The sequence below is a fragment of the Camelus dromedarius genome, chromosome 14 (assembly GCF_036321535.1).
Source record: "Camelus dromedarius isolate mCamDro1 chromosome 14, mCamDro1.pat, whole genome shotgun sequence".
NCBI lineage: Eukaryota > Metazoa > Chordata > Mammalia > Artiodactyla > Camelidae > Camelus > Camelus dromedarius.
Window position 1 is genome coordinate 21,018,460 of NC_087449.1, and position 18,737 is coordinate 21,037,196.

Here is an 18,737-nt window from a genome sequence, read left to right on the forward strand (position 1 = left end):
ATAACATTTCAAAACACACTAGAGTCAAGATAAGTGGGAAAACCACCCAGAAAGTAAAACTATTCACATATTAAATACGGCAAACCATCATAAGCAGGAGATGCCAGTGTGGAAAAGTTTGGAAAACGTAAGGGATATTTTGTAAAACTTTCCAAGGTGACCATAGCCACAGAAAAATATTAAAGATGAGGATGTCATATAGTAACACTATAGTTTTTCAGCTTCCCTAAGTGAAGTGATTCTGAGTAAGACTGAGATGATAGTGGTGGCTCTACACTTCCCTTACGTGGTTGGAGTCGGAGGCTGGGGCAGTTGTCTCGCACTTGTGGGGCAAGGAGAGGATCTTGGTTGTAACTTTGGCTGTGTGCTCATTAAAGATCACTGGGGTGGGGTGACGGAAAGAGGGAGAAGCTGTCAACACTCCATCTCTTCCCCTAAGCTACCCCTTAGCACTGCCACTGTGTTGAACGCACTTTCTACATTTACATAAAAATTGATTTGAACAAAGAGGTACTGGGAACTCAGAAGAGACTACACTGATCCCTAGCACATAATTACATGTTAACAAAGCACCACAACAGATCAGGCTTATTTATCTGTTTATGCAGCTTCTCTAAGAACTTTTACTAAGTAACAGCCAAAATGGCTGAATGTACTTTGCTAGCCCAGTTTGACCTTGAACTGCAGGGTAAAAATAACTTCTTTGCACATATTTATACAATGTTTTATGAGTCAGCTTTTTTTTTTCACTAATTCACACTCCCTTTGTATCCCTAAATTAGACCAAATTAGTAAATTCACACTAGCGTAGAATGCTATTGTAGCACGTTGATACAATCAGGGGAAAAAAATGTACCCTTTCTTGGTTTCATTTTATTTAAAAAGTTTTGCCCTCTATTTTCCAGTTCTGTTTCTGAAATAAGTCTTTTACAAATAATGTATAATTATAGTAAACAACAGTATCTGCTCATGTAAAATAGTGATATTGGAATTGTCTCTTGTTTCCTTTTCTTTTTTAAAGAGAATACTTATTTAAATAATTAAATTAGCAAAGAATTGTTTTATTTTCTTATTTGTTATTACCAATGGGAAGTTAATTTTTAGGTTAATCTTAGTAACAAACTAATATTATTTAAAAATTTACACTATTTAGGACACCTTCGGATAACAACACAAATATTAATATTTTTATGCACTACAAATTTGAACATTAAGATATTTTTAAAGGATTTTACGATCAAGTATATTTTAAAACAACGTAAAGTAAAGATCCATGTTAGTTTGGCCGCCTCACAAGGGTACCAGGGATATGTTCATTAGTGTGTAATTTAAATACCTAAGTTTTGAGGGAACAGCCTATGTAAATTAAAAAAAAGTCACTATTTAGAATAGTTTATCCTAAATCTTTCTACTGCACTTTTTTATTGAGGTATAGTTAGTTTACAAGGTTGTGTCTATTGCATTTTGATTATAAATTTCAAAGGAAGTAATATCTCATGAAGCAATGATGGCAAGAAATAGAAACTTGCTGCCATTCCCAAGTGTTAACATTTGTGAGTCACTGGGAGAACTGGGAGACTGCCACATCAAACAACTCTATTAAACAGGTTAGAAATACACAGTACATCTAGCAAAATTTAAGCGATCAAAGGCCTTGCTTCCCTCAACGTCTCATTTTTTAATAATAAGGCATTGATCTTTACTCATACCGTGTCAGAAAAAAAATAATTGAAGGAGGCCAAGGAGAATGGGCATTGGGGCTGGATGCTAATACGCTAACATGATTGGTATCGAAGTGACAAATTCAGACGTTGCTACACTTCTCTTCACACTGATTCAGGGGATTTGTTCGGGTAGAACTTGAGGCAGGTTACAACTTAACCTCTGTAAAGAATCCAGGCGCTGTAGATTGATGTCAGGGCACAATGAGGAGAAAGTGTGCTGAGAGAGAGAACACGGGCTGAAACATCAGCTGTGTCTGGACTCCTGGCTTAGTGTTTGGTGCCCTTGGGCTGGCCACTTAACCCCTGTAAGCCTTGTGTAAGTCATCTGTAAAACAAGCCATTGAGATTTTCTGGCAGGGTGGTGGCAAGGATTAAATGAATGACATTTGTGAAGAGTTTGGAGGGGGTGGGTACTCATTAAACACTGATCTTTTTGTTTTTCTCTCTCTGAATAAAAATGTTGATGGATTTTTTGAGTAAATCATTGAGTTGACTGTGTTTCAATGGTACAAAAATATGGTCTAAATTAGAAAACAAAATCTACAGAAACCTACCCAGTTCGGAGCGATCTGTTAAAAATCCCAATCAAAGAAAGAATTGACAACATAATGGCAAAGAAGACCATTCCTGATAAAAGTCCAATGTCTTGTTGCCTGTTGTCTGAAAGTAAAGAAAAATAATTTTAGCTAAGCATTAGTGTCCATGTGATGCCAGAATCGTTGTTCTTGTTACTCTACTCCAAGTGAAGGTCCTTGACCTCAAAGGAAATAAGGAAGGGGAAATAAAATTAACCTTTACCTTGGGCTGTGAAGTGACTGCCTTTCCAAACTGCATGAAAGTACCTTTTGTTTGAGAAAATTTGTCTACACATATCTGATGTCAGTGGGTTTCTAGAACTGAGTGTCTGGCAAACGTGGACAGCATTAGACATTAGACATTTCTCTGAGCTCGTGATTGCATATTTTATATAAAAAGGTTTAGTGATAGACCTCATTTGGTTTGTCTGACAAAAGTGAGAATCCCCAATTGCTTGCAACAGTGCCTAAAGCTGGCCACAATCACAACTGACGTTCTTCTGTTGTTTTGTTTGTAACTTTTTATACAGGGTACAAGTTATGTACAACTTATCACCATTCTTCAAAATTTATTGTTCATGACTTTTTTTCCTGCTGAAAAAGGACATTCACTCTAATTAGAACAACATATGTCATAAGACAGAAATCCAAATGGCCAAATGGCTATATATCTTGCACTGACATTTTACTCTGAAAACAATGCTTTTCTTGAATTTTGAAGTGGAATTAATCATCTGAAATCTTTAAGTAATTAATAGAGTATATTCAACGTGTGTTACCTACCAAGCGCATCACATTTTGTCCCAAGTACATGAAAAACCTTATTTTCTATTTTCAACTGTAGACCATAATTGAGACATATCACACGAGTTGGTTCTGAGCCTCGCTGGGTATTGCCCCTTCCATCTTCCTTCTCCCTTCTTCCCTCCCTTTGACAAATGTTTATTGGATACTTACCATCATGTGTCAGATGCTGCACTGGCCCTGCCCTGGTTATTTCCCAGCTACACCTGCCATACACTTGGGGGTCTCCAAGCTGTCCAGCCCCTCTCCTAAAGCCAACCAGTGGGCCGGGACCAGTGTGGCTTAGTTCACTCCAAAGTCCCGGTGGGGTGTGAAGTTATTGTTTTCCTAGGACTAAAATGCCTTCGCTGAGGATATCAAGCAGCTGACAGGAGGTACTGACTGCCACATACCCTTGGGCATTAGGGCTTGGAAGAGGATGGAGAATCCCCAAGTTGACATGGGGCCAGGGAAGTGGATGTTAAGGAGTAGAGAGAGTGACCAAGAGTACGACCTGAGATACCTGGGTTCAGACTGGACGCTGCCACGTGTTAGCTCTGTAACCTCAGAGCATAATTATGAACTTAACAGGAGCTCCAGTTTCGTCTTCTATAAAATAAAGATAATAAAACCTGTGTAACAGAGCAGTCGTGAGTTTCTAGCCTCCACAGTTCCCACAGAAATCTCAAGGTGCAGGTCTGTGTAGGCATCTGTAATTAGGGATCTGGTCTGAGCCTAAGCACGTGACTCATAATTGATTCCCATAATAGAAATTCAGAGCACCCTTACGTTGCTTCATCTTTCTTTATAGCACGTACCGCCACCTTACTTTTCCACATCTGTCTAGAACGGAAGCTCCAGGAAGACAGGGGCTTTGTTCATTTTTTTCACTGCTGATTCCCTAGTACTCAGAATAGTTCCTGGCACATAGAATGTGTGCCTGGAAACATAGAATATCTTTTGAATAAATAAAAGTCCAAATAATGTCAATCTCACATGCAAAAGTTTGTATAGTATTCCTGACAGATTTCTATGCAAACAAATGATCTACCCATGGTCGGTGGTGAAATAGTCATGCTAAGGTTTTTCAGTTTGAAATTTGTATTTAGAGTTATATTTGTCCACTGCACAACCTAGGTTAATATATTTTATGCCTAAAACATTTAGGTATGCTGATCAATGGAAAATACTGAGTCATACTAACAAAATGAGAGCTAATTTGTATAAAAGAAAGAACACAGACTTCAGGATTTGAAAAGCAGGGTCTGAATTTTCAGTCTGCACAAGTTCCTCAACCTCTCTGAGTTCCAGTTTTCCCATCTGTAAAATAGATATGTAACATTTATCTCACGGCTTGTTTTGAAGGTTGAAAAAGATTTTGAAGATTGAAAAAGATGATATATGTATCATGGTAGACACTCAATGGTAGACACTCAAATAATGGTGCTTTTTTTTTAGAAAGAAGTTTTGAGGTCTTGAGCCCCAACATCAATTAAAATGAACATGTATCTAACCCAGAGCAAAAGCTGACAAAATCTATCTAAACCACCCCTTAAATTCAATCTTAAACAGATTGTTGTTGAATATTTTCTTATGGAAAGCATGTGGTATGTTTTTATTATCAAGAAACTTATGCCTGACACATGATTTTTCAGTGTGGAGGGTTCAAATGGATGATTAGTAAAGACTACTCAATGAGCCTGAGTAATATTTTCTTACCAGAAGTAAGGCGTCCTTTAAAAATGGAAGCAATTAAAAGCTCAGAATTCTGAGTATCATGTTGGAATGATTTCAGTGTGACCTGGGGAACTTAAACAAAAAGAAAACAGTGTCAGTTTTTTACGTTTTGCACTCAGGTTACTCAGTTTCCTAAGAGAGTTTCTTCACTTGTTTGGAGATGATTAAAGTAAACCAGTAACTTTAATATGCTTGAAAGGTGAAGTAAAAGCAAAAACCGTCAAGTGTGGGTCTTTTCTTCTTTTTATTAAAGTGGGTAAATCCCAAAGTAGGAAACACTCAAAGGACAATAAGAACTACCTAGGGTTTGTAAAACTTCAAAGTGTGCCCACTAATTTCATGAGGCTTCTAGGCTTTATTTCATGCACTGAGCCAGAAAAAGACAACTGCTCTCTACTTGATTCCTTCCAATAGATAATGCAATAAAGTTTAGGTTTCCTTAAGAGTCTTCAAGATGTGTGACTTTTGCCTTTACACAACCTAAGAGATGCTGTTGCAAACAGCATCTTGACTCTATGTAGGAAGTCCAGTTTTGATTAGCAGACACTTTGAGGTTATAACACAAGGGGGGAATGCCATCAATGACTTCCCTCTACTCCGTTCCCTCTGGCAAGGATCCTGGCTAGTCCTGTCTACTCATGAAAGCTTCTGACCAGAGTGGGTGAGCTGCCTTGGCAGCTGACTTGTTTACAGGCTAAACTCAAAAGAATTCTGGAGCTTCCTGCCCCATCTCCTCCCTCCTGATAATTAGAAGCTGCCAGAGGTGACTTCAAGGACACAATTCTTCCAGCTGATGGAAGATATTCCTGAAAATGGTTCTAAGCTGTGGATCCCCAAGAGTGCCTCAAGCCCCATTCATTCAGTCATTCTGATTTCAGTGTTCAAATTCTTCTTTTAAAAGAATTACTTTGGGGACCAGGGAGAACAGGCAACTTGAAGCATCCTTAACTGCTACAGAGATATCACAGGCTTGCATAACAAGCTATGTGGCCGAGGCAACGCTCTTTGAGAAAAATATCTCAGAGTCCCAGTAAAAAGGTTACTATGGGTCTTTGGAAGTTCTTTTTTAAAAGGCTGATCTGGGTTCAAGCACAAGCTCAACTGAAGGGTGGTTTTCTAAGAACAATGGGTAGGGGATTTTAGAAGATGAAAACATCAGAAAAGCTGAAAGTTCATTCCTGTTTTTATTCTCATTTCTCCACAGCAAGAGGGAAATGTTTCACTGTGAATTGTGACAAATCAAATTCTTTCTGGCTCCTTAATGCTTTACTAAGTCTCTTAGTAAAGGTCCCAAGTATGTGGTTCCATCAAAAACTGAGGGAGCAAAGTTATGCCCCAGTGGCCAACAGCCGGGTTTACTCATCTAAACAGCATTTTATAGGCCTATGTTCATTCTCGGGGAGCCCAAGCAGGCATCTGCATCTACATTATTTAAAAAATGTAAGAAGAGAAATATTACATTAAAATGTAACAACTTCAGTTTGGCAAAATCATGGGTTTATAGCATACGTTGTTGGCCTGTTTTCATTTTCACTTTTACTATTTTGAAGTTAGCATTTTTATTTAAAAATAATATATGGTGTGTTTTTGACTTTTAATACAGGTTAATATAATTCTGTTGTATAAACTACAGGTGGTTATTTGGCAATGAAACTTCAATTATTTATTTGCATCACATAAAAATAATTTTCATATATGACTAGGCCTTTATTAGCTCTAATAGAGAATAAACCATCTTCCTTTAGAGTTTTTTGTTGTCATAGTTTCAAACCAACCAGGTATATTAAGTTCAAGTAAAGTCATTTAAAAGAGATGCTTAATTACGAGAAGGTAATGTCCCAAAGAAACAGATATCTGAAGTAAGACAAGGTTGTCAGAGAAGTCAAGCTGATGACAAAATGTTTAAGCATAGGATTGAAACGAAGCCACACAGGCTATATTCTTCACAGTATATCGCCACCAAGTGGCTGGCTCATGTCTCCTTAAATCATACTTAACATGTTTCATTATAAAAGCAGTAACTATAATAGAAGAAGGGAATTTAACAAGAAAAATAAAAGGGAGAGGAAAAAAAACCCCTAATTTTATTGCCTTAATCCACCTGCTATTAGTATTTTATAGCATTTTCAAACAGTTTAACATACAAAAGCTTTCGTAAACAGAATGATGTACGCACACACAGAAACTTTATGACTGAAAAATATTGTTTATGTCAGCTCTGATCATCAGTGTATTGCCTAATGTGCTAGAAAAATCTCATGGTATTTTCAGTGTTTATTTAATGTCTGTGGTGTTATGTCCATAAAGAGACAATTCTATCCCTGAAGCAGAATATCAAATTATGCCTATTACTCTCACAGCACATACTTGAGTATATAGAGAAACCCCAAATCATCTCTAATTTGGTAAGAATTTTTGTGTAACTTATACACACTGACATTGAACACTAGACTAAGTCTTACAGAAGACAGTGTGTTTATAGGGAATTTAGAATGGTTTCAAACCAAAAAAAAAGTAGTTTCTTATTCTTGGACAAAACTAGAAGCATAACACAACTACGTTCTTTGGTCCATCGAATACCAGCTTAATTTAATCAAATTACTTAAAAGGAGTTGATTTTAGCAATAATATCTTCCACTTGTTTCTTAGGGATAGTGCCAACTCAGTCTCCTCAGCCTTTGCCTCTGTGTCTACCATGGGGCAAAGTGTGTTTTGTCATTCTTTTTAAGTGTTGATTTATCGAGTAAAAATTATGTTCCAGAGAATGTACTAGACATGATTTCTCTCATTTAATCCTTACAACAGCTTCATCAGGTAGATAATACTATTGTCCTCATTTTATGGATGAGGAAATAAAGGCATAAAAAGGATAAATGACTTGTCCAAAGTCACCTCACTAGAGGTCGAAGAACTGGAAAATTCCTATCCAGTTCTGACCTGTAATTTGTGCAGGTCGCCGGTCTCATTCACTGATAATCTCACTTTTGTAGCAGGATGGCTCAGATGGGGCAGCTGGGTCAGCCCTGCATGCAGGGCTCCCATGCTGAGACCTGGGGGCTGGCCACAGTGTGTCAGAGCTGCCTGGCCTTGTAGGGTCGAGACCCACCACAAAGGACATGACAGGGCTAACCCCTGAGCACTGATTCTTAGACGCTTCCAGCCTAGAGTTATTTTCTTCTGAAAACCAACTATTTTCCTTGATTATACAAGTGATAGATGCTAATTGTAGGATGCTTGAAAAGTATAGAAAATTATGAAAAAGAAAATACAATTTTATATTTGTTCACAAACTAGAAACAATCATTTTTTTTCATATTTGTTAACAGTCTGTGTATATCTTTACCCTAGTGGAGATCATGCTTTACTAAATGTTGTGTCTGGTTTTTTTTAATTTAATATTATATCATGAATAATTTTAAATTTTATCATCATTCTAATGGCAATTTAATATTTCATCATGTTTGTACTGTATTTATCCAATCATCCCCCCATTGAGAAACTGTATGGCTTGGTAGTTTCAAACACCAGCTTTGGACTCGGATGAAACTCAGTTCAAGTCCTGGATCTACTACCTGGATTTGCATGGCCCTGAGCAAGCTGCTTAACTTCTCGGTGACTTAGTTTCTTCATCTGTAAAACTGAATGATAACAGCACTTCACTCATGAGGTTTGATGAGAAAGTTCATATAAAGCACTTAGCACCGTGTCTTATACAAATTAAAAGCTCAGTAAGCATTAGCTCCTGCCATTATTGGACTTATAGACTGTTGCAAATTCTTCTTATTGTAATTAGCTTTTAAATAAATATCATTATACATAAATCTCCTTTCCATAGCTCTGTTTGTTTCCTAAGGCTAGATCTTTGTAAGTGCAATTACAGTTCAAAGAGTATGGACATTTACAAGGCTCCTTTGTTTACTTTTGCCCTTGCCAGTCTTGGTATCAAGGCCATGCTAACCAAGGCCAACATCTGAGAGGTTTGTCCAGAGCTGACAGAAGGACCTTTCTAGACCTTTCTTTCAGAAAGTTCTAGATATTCAAGAAAGAGGAGCCACATTAAAAGAAACAAAGAGTGTGCTTTTCAAGTTATTGAAGGTTTTTTTCCTGTCCTGTTTTTCTTAAAGCATAAGCATCTCCTTTTGGTTTCTCTCTTTCTGTTCTCCTTGTAATAACCTCAGCTGTTTCACAGCATTTATGTGCTGTCTCCCTAGGCCAGTGTAATTCTATGGTTGGAACTCAACATTATTGGGCCAAGGGGGAGGATTTGACCCTAGTCCATGTCAGATGGCAAAGCCAAAGACAGTGGCCAGACCTATCAGACAGGCACCAGAAGCCCAGGGCAGAGAAAACGGTATGTCAGAACAAAGTCATTACCACACCTTGAAAAACAAGGCAAACGATGAATCATTTCATGAGTTACTGTGTCACCCTTGTATATTAGGATAGAAAGGCATGCCTAGACATATTCAAGGACTGTCTTTATGCTTATATTCCTAGGCTGTAAGAACTTGGTATATAGGGGGAGAAGAAGGTAAGGAATACATGCATGTCAATCACATTGTTAAAAAGAAAGAATAAGAGGACAAGGTAAAAGGTAGCAGCCACCTAGACATTTTTCTGAGTGACATGGACTACATAGAGGTGAGGGTCTGATGTCAAAGAGCAGCAAAACTCATGTGCAAGAATAGGTAGCTCCCAAGTGTTATCCAGTGATTTAGGATTCTTCAGAGGGGCAACTTTTCTGTCAAGCCCAGGATGTACCTGTTTCTGAGTCTGAATAGTCTAGCAGACATTTGCCATTTTTCAGTTTCCCAGTACTAGGACTTACTTCTTTGTGGGCATCCTAGAGTAAGTGGGAAGCAGGTGGGGCTTTCCACTGTGGAAGCCTCAGTGGAGCAGAGGCTCCCTCTCCCCACAGCCATCAGGTAACTGCAAGCAGAAGACTTAAGCCTAGTCTACCAGGTGCCCTCCTCCCTCCACTCACACAGGAGACACAGCTCTGGGAAGTCTCTTAGAATCCAACATGGGTGCAGCAGCAGCAGCACCACTGGCGTGTCCAGGGCACAGGGCAGGTGGTGGCAGTGACCACAGTGCCAGCTGCAGAGTCCTCACCAGATTCTTCCTAGGCTGTGTTTTGGGCTGTGGTTTTGGCTCCTGTGGTCTCTTGGATCCTGCTCGTGACCAGTTTGCCAGCCTTTCTACTACTTTCCCACTATCTTTCCATTAATTCTTTTTCTGCTTCAGAGCCAGATTTGATTTCTTTTGCTTGCACCTAATCACAATGAATAGTAAAAACTGCAGTTGTTGGTAACAAGTGGGTAGGTGAGGAGTCATGGTAGGACAAATAATGACCCCACAAAGCTGCCCATGCCCTAATCCCTGGAATTTGTGAATTGATTACCTTATATGGCAAAAAGGATTTGAGACGGGGAGATCATTCTTAAATTGTAGGAGTGGGTCCAAGGAAATTCTAAAGGTCTTTATAGGAAGGAGGCAGGAGGGTCAGAGTCAGAGAAAGAGATTGGAAGATGTTGTGCTTTGGGCTTTGAAAATGACAGATGGGGCTGCAAGCTGAGAAATGCAGGCAGCTGCTAGAATCTGGAAAAGGCACTGGAACTGACTCTCTTCTAGAACCTCCGGAAAGAACGTAATCTTGCTGATGCCTTGGTTTTAGCCCAGTGATACTTATTTTGGATTTCTCACCTCCAGAACTACTAGACAATGTATTTGTATTGTTTTAAAGCACTAAATTTATATTAACTTGTTACAGAAGCAATAGGAAGCTAATACAGGAGATTATTACTTCCTCATGGAAATGCATAATCTTTGTTCTCTATGAGTGGATTGCAACTCTCAGAGAGATTGTGAAACTCAGTTATTTTTTACTGCAGAACCCTGGTGGTTTTTTTTTTTTTTTTTCTTTTTTAGCCCCTAAAGTCCTGAAAAATTAATAGGAATCTTTAAGGAGTCAATGGAAATGCAACAACCAATAATATTTTGTGAGAGCAAAGTACAATGTGGTTTAGTATCTTGCTTATACTTGCATTCCTCTGGAGAATTGTCAAGAAAAAAATAATATGACTTCTCTGGGAAACTTTTCTACTGCAAGTTGTAATTCAAGCAAGCTGAGTCATTATGAAGTGTGACTGCCCTTCCCTCAGGCCTCCGACTTGTCATTAAAGGGATTATAGAGCCTGTCCCTTTTCTTCATTGCAAAGGGATCTGGGTTACAGTGCAGAACTGAAAAACACTCCTGCCTGGAAATCCTTTTCTCACACTTTTTACATGGGTCATAGTGAAATTAAGGAATTAATTTTCTCATTTTCAGTGTTGGTTTTGTATGATGACAAATTATGTTTTCCCCTTCAGGGCTCTTTCCTTACTGCTTAAAGACCCCAGGAACTTTTGCAGAGACTGTCCAGATTGGTAGTCCAGAAGCTCCCACTTCAGCAGCCCTTGGAGGTTTTCAGATCCTCAGCTGAAACCTCACATCCAGAGGCAGGGCAGGGTCTAGGCAGAGTGGGTAACGGGACATGATGGTTTGCTGGTGTGTGTAACATGTTGTGCTTCTTGGGATCCTGGGCTGCCGAGGTGGGTTGGGGTGCTCAGTGCTTAGAGGAAGAAGAAGCAGAGAGGGAACAGATAGTACCAGAGAGAATGGCCTGAGATTCTCGTGCCCACCCTTTCCTGCCCCGCCAAAACCACTCTTACTAAGGCAATGTCTTGGGCACTCAGTTCTCCCCTTTCTGCCTACATTTCCTGCCCACACCCTACTTCATCCTTCATGACACTTCTCTCTCTTAAAGGGTGTGTCCAACCTCTAAAACAGCGGTTCGTAGACTTTATTGCAGAATTGTCACTTGGCTAGTGGCTCAATAATTTGCATTTTAAACTCAGTACCCAAGCATTTCTAATGCATATTGTCCATAGACCTCACTCTGAAAAGCACTGCTTTCTAGACATTTTACTGAACCAGGACCAGCTGGAAGAACACATTATGAATTACTCTGTGGTGGTCCTCACTTGGGCAAGGCCACCTTTTCCTCCTATACTTCATCATCATCTCAGACTGCCGTATCCTATTCCAAGGTTCCTGGCATCCTGTGGTTTCATTTTCCTTGCTTTAACCCAATCCTGCTTCCACATCTTATATTCATGCCAAAATAGGAACAGTTGATGGCATCTTATGGTTCCTTCTTTTCTCTTGTGTTTGCATTTCACAACAAACATTACACTAAAAATGAAGCTCTGTTGTCGTGGTTTTATTATTAGCTAATGTGTAGAGGAGAATCTGGTTAGGTGGCCCAGGGGAGGCTGACACAGGACCCCTGTAGGTCCCTTAGGAAGGAGACCAGCAGAGCTGCAGTGCAAGTGCTGGAATCCTACAGCCTGAGTCATGCCCTGGCCCTACCATGTACCAGCTCTATGACGTTCGGCAAACTGCTTAGCCTCCCTGAGCCTCGTCTTCGTCTGCACAATTGAATAATAGTTTTCTACGGCTGTAGTGATGAGCAAAGGACAGTTCACATGTGCAATGCTTATCACAGTGCCTAACACATAACAAGCATCCAGTAAATGTTAGCCATTATTGTTTATTATCCTGAAGTAACCCTGGATTCAGTCACTTAATTAGCCTCTTGCCATTATGCTACAATGGAGAAGTACGTCTCCAATTTAGAGAAACGTCTCCTGTGTGTTTGCTAAAGCCTGATATTATATTCTGAGATTGATTTTTTTTTCTTTTTCTTTTTCTTTTTTAGTACTGTAGCCTCCCCTTATCCATGGTTTCACTATCTTTGGTTTCAGTTATCCAAGTCAACTGTGGTCCAAAATTATTACATGGAAAATTCCAGAAATAAACAATTCATAAGTTTTCAATTACATGCAGTTCTGAGCAGTGTGATGAAGTCTTGTGCCATCCAGCTCCATGACGCCCCGGATACGATCATCCACAGGTCCCGCCTCTCAGTCACTTAGTAGCCTTCCTGGTTATCAGATCAACTTTCCTGATATCTCAGTGCTTGTGTTCAAGTGACCCTTATTTTACGTGATAATGACCCAAAGTACAAGCGTGGTGATGTTAACAATTCAGATATGTCAAAGAGCAGCCCTGAAGTTCTTTCTTTAAGTGAAAAGGTAAAAGTTCTCCTAAGAACGTTCCAAGTTCTTACTATGTTCATACTAAGGAAAGAAAGATGATCGTACGCTGAGGTTGCTATGTTGTGCAGTAAGAATGAATCTTCTATCCTTGAAATTGTGAAAAGGGAAAAAGAAATTCGTCCTAGCTCTGCTGTCATACCTCAGACTGCAAAAGTTACAGCCACGATGCATGGCCAGTACTTAGTTAAGGTGAAGAAGGCATTAGATTTATACAGTAAGATGTTTTGAAAGAGACTACATTCACATAACCTTTATTATAGTATATTGTTATAATCGTTCTATTTTATTACTAGTTATTGTTATTAATCTCTTGCTGTACCTAATTTAGATATTAGACTTTATCAGAAGTGTATGTATAGGAAAAAGCATAGTATATACAGGGTTCGGTACAATCCATGGTTTCAGACACCTGCTGGGGGTTTGGAACATATCCCCCACCAATAAGGGGGGACTGCTGTAAAAGGCTTTGTTTTCCATTAAAATCTAAATGCTCTCAGGAAAGAAAAGAGAATAAGTGATTGAACCCTTATCATAAATGAGTTTGTTTGGTTTCTTTGGGAGACCAGGTTTTTAAAAGCCAAGGAAAGGCACTACCCAGAGGGAAAGTGATACAGAAGACTGCTGGGAGCCTGCAGGACGAGCCATGCCTACTTCACTGTTTGTCCCACGGTGCCATCTGGGCATAATTCTGAAAACACATTGTTTCAGGATGAATCAATCTAGTGATACACGTACAAGAATTTTAGAGAACTGAATAGGAGATTCCTGCACAGAGGGAGCATTATTGCCTGGGCTCTGTTTCTTCATAAATAAACAAATCTTTAATTACTGGGAAAGTTTAGCCAAAAAAAAAAAAAAAACCCAATTGTCAAACAAGTCAGTTAACTAAAATATTACAGAAACTATATCTTTTTATTTTTCTAATCATGAAACCATTCAAACTTCAGTTGTGAGGTTTGATTCTTACTGCTTTTATTTATATCTTTCTTTATAATGCTGTGTGCTTTTTATTACATTTTTTAATTGACTGTCTTTTCTAGAGTTAAGTGATCTTTGTCTCCTTTGCTCACTGAGGTTCTGCAGGTACCTAGCAAGTACCAGGTGCATGGTAGAGGCTAAGTGAATATTTCATGGGGGACAAATGAATGACTGTCTTTTCATGGATACCTTTTAAAAAAGCAACTGATATTAAATATTTACTGAAAAGCAATTTGGTGACTTGCATCAAGCATCTTAAAATGTGCTTAACTCTTGATCCATTAAGACCTAAAGACATAAGGAGAGTTTATATTCAAAGCTATTCAAAGAAGTTTATTGGTCATGGAAAAAATGCAATAACCTAGATATTGTTCAGAGAAATGATTAAATTATACTACATCCATAAACTGGAATGCTGTGCATCCATTAAACTCGACAAGGTAGACTAAGTAAGAAAATTCACTTCACTAGCAGTGAAGCTTCAGTTTCCTCATTTGTACAGTGACGCCAATTACACTATCAAATATGGCTGAAGTAAAGATCAAGCAAGCTTCTATGTAGTAGTACTTTGTAAATGGTAAGTGTTAGTTATCAATTTTAAGAATATTTCTAAGCAATTCTAGATTTCATTTTAAAACAACTGGATTATGAACTAAATTCTGACTGTTCTAAAATGGCCTCTTTTTAAAATCCTAAGAATTTTAACAATATTGATTCAAGACAGAATACCTTAAGTTAAAAAAACTAACTTTAAAAAAAGAGAACTGATAACCAGTATTGCAAATGATCCCCTTAATAATGTGTTTCTAAGATTTTGGCATCAGGGGGCGCCAAAAGAACTTTTTAGCTAGTCTGTGGCTCTGGGCTCCCCCTATTTGGTGGCCATCAATATTTATAACCTAGGTCAAAGCGCTTTGAAAACATAAAACACAACTTCAAGATGTTGTATTATAGTCAGGAGGATATTAACAATGCTGAATTTACAATTAAGTCCTTCAGTTTTGAAAAGAAAATTTTAAATCTAGTATATAAGCTACCTACAGTAAGGGGACATCTTCAGGATAATGGGGCCATTATGGAGTATTATGACAATGACAATAGATTCATTTTATTATTTACTTATAACTGAAGTCGATTTGGCTAAGATTTTATTGAATGACATGTGTAAGTGACTAGAAAATTAATAATATTAAGAGCAGGGAAATATCTAAAGATAAACAATAGCTCAGCTAGATTTTATAGAGAAAAGAAATAATTCCAGGTGTGAGTTTTAACTCTCTGATTGCTTTGCATGTAGTAGGTAATCCCTCTTTATTAAACGATTTGATTTGTATCTCACTTAGGAGAATACATTTTACCAGAGTGACCTAAAGAGTTTAATGTAACTCTTAATAACGTTTTTCAAAACAAGGTCTAGTATGATTATGTTTTGCAATCACTCGGTGTTTGTGAGAAATGCTCACTCTTGCGCGCCTCCCCACCCCTGAAACCTTAGATTGTGGACTCAGGCCCGCTGGGAGCAGGGGCGCTGAACATCAGCTCTAAATGAGCACCCCCCAGGTGGTTTTTATTGGTTTGTATGCCCTGGTATGTTTAAGAACCATTATAAAAACTGCAGTCAGCCTTAACAAACTCAAAGCAGAATGACTATTTAAATGTTACCACGTGCCCTAGAATAGTTTTGTCAATTTTGATAGAAGTCAAGGAGAAAAAATAGGTACACTTAAACGAGAGACAGAGGTCAAAAGAAAGGCCTAAGAGATTAAATATTTAAGTACACTCACCTTTTTCAGGAGTTTTATGAAAAAAGGGTGAACTCCAGGGCTGCCAGTATGTTTTACCTGTTTCTTGACATCTCACTTGAAATATATACTTAGTATTTGGCTGCAGGTAGAATTCTGACTGTTGCACGTATGTAAAATTGGTGTCGAATTCTTTAACCTAAAATTGATGAATAACCATAATGAAATACTGTAAAGAAATGATGCAGTGTGCTTTTAAAACAAACAGTTATTCCATGTAGCAGGAATGTGTGGAGCACCTATTATGTTTCAGGAGTCTTCTAGACCCTGGGAAAACAAAGAGGAATGGAGTGTTTTGTATAAAAATGGTCATAAATAATCAAATATATGTTATTTAACCTTACAAGTGAAATACACATGCTTATTGTTTGACAACTCTCTCAGACTTTTAAATCTCAAGAAAGTCCAAAATGTAATTTAGTCTTAATTTTAGAACAGCTGATTTTAATAGAATTGGAGAAGAGGGTTTCTAATAGCAATTGTTTGAATCCAGTCCCTCTTCCTTCCCCCATCTTTCTTTCTCTTCTTCTGCAGTTGCATATTTAGATCAATACTTCTTCCTGCATGATGAACTAGTTTCACTTGCTAATGATAACTTTTAGAAAAAAATTACCTACAAACGGAGCTGTTAAATCGGTCCTTATTGCAGATTTATGCAGAGTCTACAAGGCCTAACATATGTGTCTGTGTGTATGTGTGAAAACAAAACAAAACATATAAGAACGTTGAACTGTGAAAATCCAATGGAAGATAAGCAAGAAAATAGCTGAGGAGTAAACTTAAAATATCATTTTTCTGGGGCACTGCAACCTGCTACAAAATATAATGAAAAACAAGCCCCAGACAAGCTGGTTCAGATGGAAGAGAGAAAACGGTATTTACACAGCACCTTAGTGTGTTGTAATAAGTGGAGCTGCTGAAAAACGTGAAGCACAGTTGAAAAGGAAACATAAACAGAGCCTAGAAATGCATTTACTCAGCAAATGGGAGAAAACAGTTACCATGAAAGAGACAGTTAAAACTATCAAGATTAAAACACACACACATGCACACACACAAACAAGGTATCAACTTCACTTAGAGATTGTTTTGTTAAACCCAATCTTAACATAAATCTTTAGAAGTTGCAATGCATTAAAAATATAAAAATCATGAAAATACCTGCTTTGAGATATCATGCTCCCTGAAATATATCACTTAAGAGTTTCCATAGCTACATCTCTACCCATGGCCCTTGAAATTTTTTGCCCTTGTAAGTATTACTGAAGGCCCCCAGAGTCTCCTAGGATCCAGGAGAGATTTCACCTAGTGCCAAAAGTTAGACTTCCAAATGCACTCTGTTTCATATTAGCTTCCCCTGGGGAGGAGTTGTTATTCTCCAGTGTCTCTTACTGTTATGTTTATAGATAAGTCCTCTAAGAGGAGAAATACCCTGAAGTACAGCCAGAATTCCAAAATAGAAGGAATAATTTTATGGAACTGTTAACAGTTGTTTCTACTAAGAGGCAATCCGAGTGACTGCTTAGGGCCTTGCAAGCTCAAGATGATGCTTCAAAATGACACTTTCAGAAGCTAAAATGGACATTGAGAGAGCTGGATCTAACCGAGTGCCAGTGCAGAGGGTATGATCTCAAGTGTCAGAAATGCAACTTTATTTTTATAGCAGCAAATTTCTCTCTAGAGCCTCAATTCTGAAGGTAGGGGCCTGAAAACTTAATCTCCATCAGTTTGAGGTACCTCTTAGGGTTACAGCTGAGTTTCTGCGACCATCCTTGGGTGAAGGGGAGAATCTCAGCATATTCAGAGTTCTATATTCCTGACTTCTGACTCCCAGCCTGAGGCATGGCCCAGGGGGAGGGGCCTTGCTCAATAACCCACCAGTGTCTGAACTCTTCTGGTTCCTCACCCTTACCAGGCTCTCTCCCCCATCAGTTTCCCCCTCTGTCTGCCCAGATAATGTTTATCTGGTGTTTAATGGAGGAGGGAAGTCGGGAAGGGGTGGGGATACGTAGTCATGCCTAATCACAAGGTCTCCAAGGCTTCTGTCCTAGACCAGCCTTTACACTTTTGAAATGCGAAGGCTGAGGATTTGACCCTTTGCTATCTGCATACTGTCCTATTAGCCAGTCCAGCAAAAATGGATGCTTGGTTTTGTGCTGCCCATGAGCTGAGAAGGGTTTTTACATTTTTTAGATGGTTGAAAGAAAATAAAAAGAAGACTATTTCATGATGCATGGAAATGATATAAAATTCAAATTTCCATGTCAAAAATAAAATTTTACTGGAATGCAACAATGCCCATTCATTTACATATGGTCTATGGCTGCTTTCATGCTACAAATGCAGAGTTAAGTAGTTGGGACAGAGACCGTATAACCTGCAAGGCCTAAATTTTTTACTATTTGGCTCTTGAATAAAACGTTTGCTAATGCCCTGGTCTTGCTTAATTTGAGATATTGGTTGTCATTAATCCATTTACTTGAATGTGCAGCAAATTTCTCTACCTTTCTATCACTGCTGTTGGCACCACTAAAGGCAAACAGTAATAAGACTAGTAGCTAATGTGTCAAAATATTATCTCTGTGAACTAGACATTATAAATATCAACGGAAATACAAAGATGATTTTGATTTTCAGGTGGGCGTCTTTGGCTCTACCACACCTGCTGCGTGGTTCTCCAGGAGGGCAAGAGGAAGAGTAACAGCAACAGCCAGCATTTACTGAACATCAACCCTTCTCCAGGCCCTGGGCTAGCATCTGACATCATTTGATCATCCCCACAACCATATGAGGTAGGTGCTTATCTTTTTTCCTCTTTTAGGTTATGATAATAATGAGGCTCAGAGAAGCCACAGAACTTGCCTAGAGATGCACAGCTAGAAAGTGGCAGAGCCAGGCTTTGAACTCTAGGGCTTGTGTGCTTAGCCGCAAGGCTTTGTGCATAGCTGCCTGCCACTTTGAAGTAAAGGACCTCCCTC

At 38.6% G+C, this 18,737-nt stretch overlaps 2 protein-coding genes across 2 annotated transcripts in view; one reads left to right on the forward strand and one right to left on the reverse strand.

Moving 5' to 3' along the window:
- The window catches only part of C14H1orf141 (chromosome 14 C1orf141 homolog), a 149,418-nt gene that overhangs the window by 38,600 nt on the left and 92,081 nt on the right, over nt 1-18,737 (forward strand). Inside the window, exon 3 of the mRNA XM_064493477.1 lies at nt 18,397-18,551. The gene's annotated coding sequence lies outside the window, so the exon portion shown is untranslated. The remainder of the gene's footprint in view (nt 1-18,396; nt 18,552-18,737) is intronic.
- The window catches only part of IL23R (interleukin 23 receptor), a 50,593-nt gene that overhangs the window by 4,534 nt on the left and 27,322 nt on the right, over nt 1-18,737 (reverse strand). Inside the window, exons 7-9 of the mRNA XM_010989008.3 lie at nt 15,742-15,898; nt 4,802-4,891; nt 2,279-2,384 (exon numbers count right to left, since the gene is read on the reverse strand). Of these exons, the coding sequence (XP_010987310.1) occupies nt 2,279-2,384; nt 4,802-4,891; nt 15,742-15,898 (353 nt within the window). The remainder of the gene's footprint in view (nt 1-2,278; nt 2,385-4,801; nt 4,892-15,741; nt 15,899-18,737) is intronic.